This window comes from Leiobunum rupestre, chromosome 5 (assembly GCF_980474605.1).
Source record: "Leiobunum rupestre chromosome 5, qqLeiRupe1.1.hap1, whole genome shotgun sequence".
NCBI classification, from domain to species: domain Eukaryota; kingdom Metazoa; phylum Arthropoda; class Arachnida; order Opiliones; family Sclerosomatidae; genus Leiobunum; species Leiobunum rupestre.
Genome location: NC_143388.1, coordinates 22,008,971 through 22,019,828, shown reverse-complemented (window position 1 = coordinate 22,019,828; position 10,858 = coordinate 22,008,971). Strand labels below are relative to the sequence as shown.

General features: G+C 41.1%; 1 protein-coding gene across 1 annotated transcript; it reads right to left on the bottom strand.

Moving 5' to 3' along the window:
- Positions 1-1,209: 1,209 nt before the first annotated feature.
- Positions 1,210-6,627, bottom strand: LOC149943809 (uncharacterized). The gene has a single exon (XM_090176208.1). The coding sequence runs from the start codon at positions 6,625-6,627 to the stop codon at positions 1,210-1,212; it is 5,418 nt and encodes a 1,805-aa protein (XP_090032334.1).
- Between the last annotated feature and the right edge of the window lie 4,231 nt (positions 6,628-10,858).

The window sequence follows — 10,858 nt, the reverse complement described above, 5'->3', positions numbered from 1 at the left end:
GAAATTTGGTGCATTGACCTCTACGATAATGAGCCTTAGCTGAGTTGAACTTTATTATGTGTTTCTCCAGAATATTTTTATCTATTGCATTTATTGCGGGTTTTTTCCCTCTACTCTCCGTGATTTCCTCGCCTAATAATGATGATTTGTGGGCAGCCGAGAGTGCAGTAATTACCGCTGATCCTTGAAATCCAAGAGTGAGAAGAAAAAAGTCTTTGCACACACGAAGATGACCTGGTCCAGCTGCTAACCACTTTTTAAATGAATATATTCTTGATTCGTATTTTACTTTGCTATCTTTCTTTTTTCCTTTTGGAAATATTTTGAAACTTGACTTCTGATAGCATTATCTTTCTTCTTTCAATATAAGATTGTTGCCAAAATGCATTCCAAATTGACATCCGTTCTTCTTGACTAAAAGACGAGCATTTAAATGAGTCATCAGTTTTATACACCTTGGATGGTACGTGTGGTGGAATGTCCGGCTTGGGAGAGCTAACTATTTTGGCTTAGAACGGACTGAAAACATTCTAAACTAGCGGTTCTAATTACGCGCAAATGATTGTTTATAATGGGAAAAAATGAGCGACTAAAGACACGAAAATTAGGCTAAATGAAAACTGAGAATTTAATGAAAAACAATTTATAAAAGGTTAAAATACAAAATGAATTATTCCGAGAAAATAAGGGTTATTTTGAGTACACGCATTCGCGGAGGAGAGTTCTCGATTTTAGATCTTACTCCGATGGCGATTTGTCGCAACTGGTGGTTCTTCCGATTGTTGGGACGTTTCTCAACCTTGAGAAACCCCCTTTGGCAAACTTTCCATACGCGAGATTTGAGAAACGAGCCGGTCCGAAGCAGCTAGCCGCCTCCCACTGGGGAGAGAGTACCAGTGCCTAAGATTTCCATCATTCGCCTCTAAACCGTGGAAAAACCCCAGTTTCTATTTCTTGGAAAGGCTTACTATAGCGAAAAAGGTCGATCGTCCAAATTACACGTACATATACAGGCAATATAGTAAAAATACAAAATATATAAACATAAAAAATCACAAATACAATTACAATTTCGATATTCAAACAATAACAGATACACTTAATATTCAAATATACAGAAATCAAATTTATTAATAAAAATAAGCCCAAAATCGCTAGGTATCAAAAATCCAAATTTCAACATCCTCCCCCCTCTGGAACATTACATGTTCAAGAAGTTAAGGCTGATTCTAACAAATAGACTAGCTGAATTGGTCTACGAAGACGAGTTCCGTCTGAAAGACGTAACATACACGACCGAGTTAAGTTGTCGCGACCTTTGAAAGTTTCTTCGACTACGGCGGTTTTCCAACAGAGTCTGGGCATTCGTGGTTCTTCAATGAGTACGACGTCGCTTGGTTCGATGGCTTTAGTAGGTATGCATTTCGTTCGATGATGGGCGGACCTCAATTCCAGTAAATAATCCGTTTTCCATCTTTGCCAGAATCTCTCATTGAGTTGCTGTCTGTATTTCCATCGCTTAGTTAATTCGGCCTGAGTCGATTGCATGCCTTCGTCTCGCTTGTAGCTTCTGGATGGTAAGGCTGTTAACCTTACGCCAACGAGGAAGTGTGACGGACTTAAAGGTATAGGTTCGCCGGCATCTTGATAGACAAATGATATTGGCCGGGAGTTAATGGCGGCTTCTGCTTCCGTGAGTGCTGTTTCGAGTTCCTCGTGTGAAAGCCTCGCTTGGCCTAGGGTTTTTCGAATTGCGTTCTTCACGGAGCGTACAAGGCGCTCCCAAAAGCCGCCCCACCAGGCAGCGCGATCGGCAATGTATTGCCAAGAGATTTGAAGCTCTCCAAAGTAGTTGGTCACGTCAGGATTCGAAAGACATTTTAGTAGCTGTTTCAACTCCGCTTCGGCCTTCTTGAAGGTTTTAGCATTGTCAGAGAAGATTTTCTTCACAATGCCACGACGTGCCACGAACCGGCGAAAAGCGAGAAGAAAATTCCCAGCAGTCATATCACTGACTAATTCGAGGTGAATGGAACGAGTCGTCGCGCAAGTAAAGAGCGCTATGTAGCATTTCTGCCCATTTTTGTTGTATAAGGGGCCGGCGAAATCGAGACCGGTGACCGAGAAAGGAGGAGCCGGATTAGAGCGATCTTGCGGAAGTGGCGCCATGTGGGTGTTTGATGGTTTGGCGAGAAATTTACGACAAACGCAACATTGATTGACAACCCTTTTTACTAATTGGCGGCCTTTAATTATCCAAAACCCTTCCCTGATTTGAACGAGGGTTTCATTGACTCCACCGTGCATTACGCGCGTATGGTTGTAGTGCGCTATAAGTTTTGATAAAGGATGTGTCGAGGATAATATCCACGGGTGTTTCTCCTTGTACGATAATTGCGCGTTATCGAGTCTCCCTCCAACGCAGAGTAAGCTGTTTTCGTCTAGTCTTGGGTGTAGAGTCGCGAGTTTCGAATTTGCAGAAATTTGCTCGCCTTGACGTAATTTACTGATTTCGTTTGGGAAGCTTTCTTGTTGCGCGTGACTGATCCAAAATGATTCTGCTTGCCATATTTCTTCCGCTGTTAAATGACCGACGTTTCGGTTTCCCTTGTTTCTGGTATTGTTGATAAACCGTTTGATCCAAGCTGTCCTCCGATACAACCTAGTCAACGAGCTGAACTTGGTGATGTCTAATGGCGCCTCGCTCGCGGGCTGCGTGCACGTCACCGCTTGCATAAGTGGGTTGTTGAAGATGGCTCTCAGTTCTTGTGATTCTTCGTCGGTTAACTCTCTCGATTCCGTACGGGGCGGACTTATTTGATCATGTGTTAGCCATGATGGACCGTTCCACCAGAGCGAATTCGATTCCAGGTCCCTGAGGCTTCGGCCTCGCGTTGGCAGGTCGGCAGGGTTGTGCTTACCCTTGCAGTGAAACCAAGTTTGCGGATCACTTTTCGATTGAATCTCTCGCACACGGTTGGATACGAATGGCTTCCATTGTAGGGCGGAGCTTTGAATCCAGTGTAGAGCGATTTGCGAGTCGGTCCAAAAAAAAATCTTCTTCGGTGGATCTGTTAATGTCTTGATTATTGTTGCAGACAATCTCGTTCCGAGAAGAGCACCCGTCAGTTCGAGGCGTGGCAGCGTGAGCTTTTTGAGAGGAGCCAGCCTGGCCTTGGACGCCACTAATGTCGTTCGAATGGTTTTGTCGGCGGATTGATATCTGACGTATGACACTGCGGAGTAACCTCTTTCGCTAGCGTCTACGAAGGTGTGAAGTTCCGTTTTGTTGATTTCATTGTGATCTACTCCGTTGTAATAGTATCTAGGTATTTCTATTTTGTGCAGGTCTTGTAGTTCTTCGCACCACGAATCAAATTGTTCGGCCATGTCAGACGGTAGCGGAGAATCCCATTTCAGTCCTCGTTCCCATGATGCCTGAAAGAGAAACTTGGCCTTTACGACGAAGGGAGATATCAATCCCAAAGGATCAAATATCCTGGCTACGACCTTGATTATCCATCGTTTTGTGCTTTTCTTGCCAATCAAGTATTTTATGAGCGCTTCAGCCTCGAAGCGAAATGAGTCGCTTTCCTTGTTCCACGGAACTCCGAGGACCTTGACTTGGCTGGAATCGGGGGTTGTTTCTGGATTACCCCAAAGACGTCTTAGTTCGGGCGAGTTACTGTGCCATTTCCTCAGGTTCATTCCCGCGTCGTTCATGATCTTCACCGATCTATTCGTTATTTCGAATGCCTCAGGTGGTGATTTTGCTCCTGAGGCTAGATCATCGACGTAGAGACTCTTGTCGATTAGTGTGGTGATGGATGGTTCTGTGGCTTCATAATTTTTCAGGTGGTGGCGGATCGTTGCTGCTAATAGATAGGGACTGGATGTGATCCCGAATGGTACTCGGGTCATTCTATAAGTATTGAAGTTGTCTTTTGGCTGGCTGATGTCTACCCAGAGAAATCGTAGTGCGTCTCTGTCCTTGGCCGCAATCGAGATTTGCAAGAATGCCTTCTCGATATCTCCGATGAAGGCTACTTCACTTTCTCGGAATCTTAGGAGAACTTCTGTTAGTTCTGGGTTCAGATTTATTCCAGTTTCCAAGCAGTCGTTGAGGGATGGCAAGCCTTCTGCGTGCGAGGAACCATCTTGTACTATCCGTAATTTGGTAGTTTCACTTTCCCGCGTGACGCCGTGGTGTGGGAGGTAATAAAGTGGGCTCCCGTCGATATCTGGAGCTTCTTCGGCGATTCCTAGTTGGAGTTGTTCTTGAATGATGCCGTCGTATTGTTTCAGAAGGTCGGGATTAGCTCTTAACTTTCGAAGGAGTGATTCGGCTCTTTTCGTTGCGATAGCGTAGTTGTTGCCTAGACGATCTTGATTCGGCTTCCACGGAAGTGAAACCTCGTATCTTCCATCTTGAAATTTTATGTTTTTCTCGAACTCCTCTAAAGACTGTGTCTTGGTTTCTGATTCATTCTGAGTATCTAAAATTCCGATTGAGTCTAGCTCCCAGAATGCTCTCAGTTGATCCGATAGTGATTGTTCCTCGCAAACAGCTTGCATTACCGTGACGGTGTTGATACTGGCTTGAGAGTATTCGGCGGATGTTGCTCCGTGAGCGACCCACCCGAGGACGGTCTCTAGTAGAACGAGCGTGTCCGAGAGTCTTTCCATTTTTCCGGTGGATATCTTCCAGTAGAATTCTGTGCCAATTAGTAGGTCTAGCTGAGAACTGGTGTTTTCGATTCCATCGATTATGGGACCGTCCGCCATAGGCAGTTCACGGTTTCCCATTTCCTTGACGATGTCTTGGTCGGGTACCGAAAAAATGGCTCCGGTTATGTCGGGCGTTTCTAAAGCCTGAATGACGATCCGTTTTCTGGGGTCGTGTAGACTTCGAATCTCTAACTGAACCCTTCTGCGTTTGACCTTGATTGGGCGCGCTTCTGCGAATACGAAAACTTCCAACTCCTCTTCGCCGATAACTGGAAGTCGAAGCTGTCTCGATATTTTCTCCTTAATGAAGGTACGGTGCGCTCCGGCGTCCAAGAGGCAGCGTATTCGGACTGCATCTCCGTTGTCTCGGCTACTGGCTAAGGCTAATGCGGTCTGGAGTAGGACCGCCCCCTTTTTGGCTACAGATGTCATTTGAACCCCAACGCTTAGCTTATTCTTCTCAGGCTCCGCTCCGGGTTTACTGACGTCTCGCAGTTTCGAATTTACATGGTCTTTGGCTTCTTCCGAATCGCAGACCGCTGAGTGGTGACTTTGGCCGCAGAATTTGCAGAATCGTCGTGACCGGAGATTGCAACGCTTGGCCGAATGATTCGTTTTGAGGCAGATGAAGCAACATCTCCTTTTTAGGGCGATATCCCTTCTTTCAGTGGTTGAGAATTTGTCGCATTCCATCGGTCCGTGTGCGGGGTTATCACAGAAAATGCATACCCTTTCCTTAATGCCGACATTGAGGGCCGCCGCTGACGGTATATTTGAATTGGTCTTTTGGCCGCGGTTCTCTTGGCGTGGAAAAAATGGTTGTTTTTCACGCGCATTGGGTTTGCGATCGAGATCTTGTTTGTCTTGGCGGCGTACACTATAGGCGCGTTCGCGACAAGCTAATTCGTCTCTTAGAAATGGAAGTAATTTTTCTACACTAATTTCTGAACTTGCTTTATTTTCTCTACTAAACGCGAGCGCTATTTCGGTGGGGAGGAGGCCGAAAACTAAATGACCGAGCAAGCTGTCGTATGACTTACAATCTACCCCTAGCGATTTTAGGCTTCTTATTTCAATTTCGCATGTATCGTAAAGGTTTCGTAAATTAGTTACATCATTGGCGTTTTTTATCGCGGTCAATTTAAAGAAATTGTTTAAATGCGCACTAACTACAATGTCCTTACGTCCATATCGTTCTTTTAGAATGCTAATTGCTAAATCGTAATTGGCTTGAGTCGGAGCCAAACCCGCTATGGACTTCGCTGCCTGTCCTTCTAAGTAGGATTTAAGGTAATGGAACTTATCTGTGTCGCTGAGTGAGCTGCGATGAATTGATCCCTCGAAGTGACTCCAAAACTGTTGCCATTCGCTGATACTTCCGCTGAACTTCTTTATTTCGAGTTTTGGTAGTCTCACGTGTTGCGTTTGGTGACTGATGACTCTCAATTCGTCACCTCCTGAACCGTCACCTTGCTGGAAAACGGGGGACGAATTGCTTCCTCCGTTCCGGTTGATTGTGTTTACTAGTGGTGCTGTCCTTGCTAGTGATCGCTCCGCTTGATCCACAATTACTAAGTAGTTGGAGTGATAATCGTAGGCTGCATCCGCGTCCTTTTCGTACTCCGGGCCTTCTAGAATGTCTCCGATGGCTTCATCGAAAGTGAGAAGTTGAGTTTCACGAGGCCTTAATTGAGCTAGGGCGTTGCGTATCTCTGCCAGTCTTGGTGAAGCGTTTTCCAACTCGCTTTTAAGGGAGTTCAGCGACCGAGTGATGTGAGATTTCAAAGTTCCACGTTTCTTGACTAAATTCCTCAGAGTCGGATTCGCATTTGTTAGGGCGGGATCTATTATCTGAACGGCTTGATGCGTTGGATCCTGAGGTGTTGTTCCTTCGGCCATTTTCGCTGATCTTGGTCACAGTACGTCCGATAAACAACTTGATTATACGCGTAGTCCCGGGTTTCGGCACCAAATTGTGTGGTGGAATGTCCGGCTTGGGAGAGCTAACTATTTTGGCTTAGAACGGACTGAAAACATTCTAAACTAGCGGTTCTAATTACGCGCAAATGATTGTTTATAATGGGAAAAAATGAGCGACTAAAGACACGAAAATTAGGCTAAATGAAAACTGAGAATTTAATGAAAAACAATTTATAAAAGGTTAAAATACAAAATGAATTATTCCGAGAAAATAAGGGTTATTTTGAGTACACGCATTCGCGGAGGAGAGTTCTCGATTTTAGATCTTACTCCGATGGCGATTTGTCGCAACTGGTGGTTCTTCCGATTGTTGGGACGTTTCTCAACCTTGAGAAACCCTCTTTGGCAAACTTTCCATACGCGAGATTTGAGAAACGAGCCGGTCCGAAGCAGCTAGCCGCCTCCCACTGGGGAGAGAGTACCAGTGCCTAAGATTTCCATCATTCGCCTCTAAACCGTGGAAAAACCCCAGTTTCTATTTCTTGGAAAGGCTTACTATAGCGAAAAAGGTCGATCGTCCAAATTACACGTACATATACAGGCAATATAGTAAAAATACAAAATATATAAACATAAAAAATCACAAATACAATTACAATTTCGATATTCAAACAATAACAGATACACTTAATATTCAAATATACAGAAATCAAATTTATTAATAAAAATAAGCCCAAAATCGCTAGGTATCAAAAATCCAAATTTCAACAGTACGAGCATCGGGTGTTTCTCTTTTTGTTTTTCTTTTCTGTATGTGCATCTCATTTTCTTTTTATGTTTATCAACCATTGGAATTGGATTATCACCGTCATCTGTATTGGTATATCGTTCTAGGCTGTAGCTTGGAACCAAGGAAGGATCGTCTGAATTTTCTATTTCAACATCTGCATAATATTTTGGTTGTAAATTGAACCGATATTATGTTCATCATAATTATCAACTTTTGCATTTGAGTCATTAGTTTTATCTATATTTCTGTCGATTGAATTTGGAATTAAAATTTCTAAAGGGTCCGAATTATCACAGTCTGTTATTTCATATTTCACTTTCAATAATCATCTTTTTCGTATTACACTCTAAAGGAGTTCAAATTCAAATTCAAAAACGTTTTTATTTTTGGTAATTCCTAGGCAGTAATTAGCAATGTCCAGAGCATTTAAGATTGTTTTATAAACCGTGGCTATTGCTTGGTTGGTTCCCCTACCGGTCCTGAACCCAAATTGTCCTTTTGATAACAAGTTATGTTTAGTGCAAAACGAATCAAGTCTCATAAGAAAACACTTATCGAAGATCTTTGAAAAAAAGGACAAGACCGAGATTGGTGTGTAGTTGGAGAGCATAAGTGGATCACCTTTCTTAAAAATTGGTGTAATTGAAGTTATTTTAAGTTTGTCAGGATATACTCCTTTTGTAAACGACAGGTTTATCAGGAAGAGTAATGGTGTAATAATATGGTTGAGTACAAATTTTATTGGCTTTGGGTGTAACTCATCAAGGCCTGGCGCACTAGACTGCGAGACGCTATCAACTACTTCTCTAAGCTCACTTTCGGTGACTTGAAATAGGGCACAGGTTGATTGATTTGCGTTAAATTTTAACGAAGCGTCAAAATCGGTGTCAGAGTTAATAACAGTTGTGAAGTGAGTATGCATATCGTTTGCTGTAATTCATTCGGGAATGGGCTTAAACATTTTTGTCTTACCGGTAACAGAATTTATAATATTCCATTTTTCTTTGCTAGATTTTGCATTGTCTAATTTACTTTTGATATACCTACACCTGGCGTTCCTTATTTGATTATTGCAAAAATTGGGGGAAATTAAATAGTTATTCCGATTTTCAGTCGTTTAATGGCGCTTACAGAGCTTAAATAATTTACGTTTATGTTTTATAATGTCTTTAACGTTTTCCGTTATCCACGAATCTCGTGATAACTTGATATCTTTAAATTGAAAGCAATTTTGGTAAGCCCCTGAGATATTATCGCTAAAGGGATCATATGCCATGTTGACGTCATCAAGAGCGTATAAATTTCCCCAGTCAAAACCTGTTAAAATGTTGGCAAATTTTTGCACATTTATCTTTGAAAAATCTCTTACGCGTACTGTGGATATGGCTGGTTGTGCCGTTTCATAGGTAAATAATATTGGGTCATGATCAGAAATTTCGGCATTGTTAATAACATCTATCTTCCCATTTATATTAGTGAATATATTATCTATGCATTTACCTGAAGCTGCTCTCGTGGGTTGGCGTACCATTATATTTAAACCATAGCTAGCGAATAAATCAATTATGGCTAAGGGGCAGGGGTTGTTTGTACCAAAATCAAAATTGAAATCTCCCAAAGTTGTAATTTTTGTTTTTAAAGCACCTATATTATTTAACAATAATTCACGATATTCAATGAATCTATCAAAATTTGACGAGTGAGGCCTATAGATTAAAACAAAAATTTCCCCCGACTTTCTAGCTTAATACCAAAACACTCGATATTTTCGTTAAAAATAGAGTTAGAAAGAATATTAAATCTAGTACAATTTTTCATATAAAATCCAACACCTCCACCAATTCTGTTCCCGATTCCTGCAAACTCGTAATTAGGTATATAAGTAATGAAATTATTTGTGAACCAAGTCTCGGTAAGGGCAAAAATATCTATATTTAAATTAGAGGAGTGCGCTACAAGTTTCGGGAAATTACAATTGGCGCTTCCAACATTAGCGTATAGAATTTTCATAAAAATTGTTTAAAGATAAATGTAGTAATAAACAAAAATCGAATTTATTTATTTAAATCAACACATTTCCTCATTTCGTTCTAGTGGTAAATGTTCCCATCCATTTGGATGGTAAATTGGGCGTCGGTATTTGTTTTAATGAATTGACGTAGATGAAAACGGGCGGTTTCTTGTCTTATTGTGTAACCACGAGTAAGAAATTTTTTAGAACCTTTAAGTTTATAGGCATTCTTCATAATTTCTAATTTAGCCTTGGCGTAGTTTAGTTTTAAGATATTCGTCTATTTTCACCCCTACGTAAGATTTGAAAAGGTAAAATTCTTATTTCGACACCTAATAGCTCTAGAAATATTACATGCACTTCGTTTGCTAATATCTATTTCGCTGTTTGCTTGGCGACTCAAATTTGGCACTTGAATGAAACTTAAACTTAACGCGTCGACCCAAAAAGTTCTCGGAAATTTGTGTATTTCGCGGCTGTACGAGCGTCCAATGAGAAGCCTCTTTCAACTTTTATAACACCAACCAATGAGAGAGCTAATTTAGGCGCACGCTCAGAGCCCCTGCATTTTGCGATTTTTTGCCTAATGTTTGTTATGACACTTTTCTTCATAAATAAATTCGGATAACTAAATTATATAAACGTTTTGATCGGTTATTCTACTGTAGAAATATTTTTTTTTTCATCTATTCTTTAGGCCAGCGGTCAACGCAAGCGATTTTATAAGGTAAACAATCATTTTCACCACTATTTCCAATATATAAGGCCAAGGCTTAATGTGTGGTTTTGGTTTTCAGGCTAGTAGGAGCCGGCTTGTTTATAGATTTGAATCTCCATAGAAGCGTTTTGATTGCTATTTGATAGTAAATGGCGAGCAGTGTAGTGTGTGCTGTAGGACTGTGCGATAATACGTTTGACAATTATCGTGGGTTAAACATCTCATTTCATTAATTTCCGAAAGATCAACAAATAAGGGCGGTATGGCAGCTCTAGGAAAATCAGATGATTTTCAATCTACTCCAAATTTGAGAGTATGTTCTGCTCACTTCACATCATATAGTTTTCATCCGTGTACTGCTAAGCTACCTATATGTAAAATAAGAGCTTTATTAGAAATTATCACATGTGAAAATAAACTGTAAAACTTAAACCAGAAATCTATTATAAACCCTTTTCGGGGAGAAGTATCCAACCGCAAATTTTGTAGAAACGTTCTTATAACAATTTACAGCTTGTGGATGTGCACAATTTTATAAACAATTGAAAAATATTAAATGTATGCACTCCTTCCGAAAATTTTACATAAGGGCAATGTACGTTTTCAGGTTCTTTAAGAACTTGCTTATATATATTTTTATCCATTCTCCGGTATTTATTACTTTAATTATTGTTATTTAAAATGTTGGTGA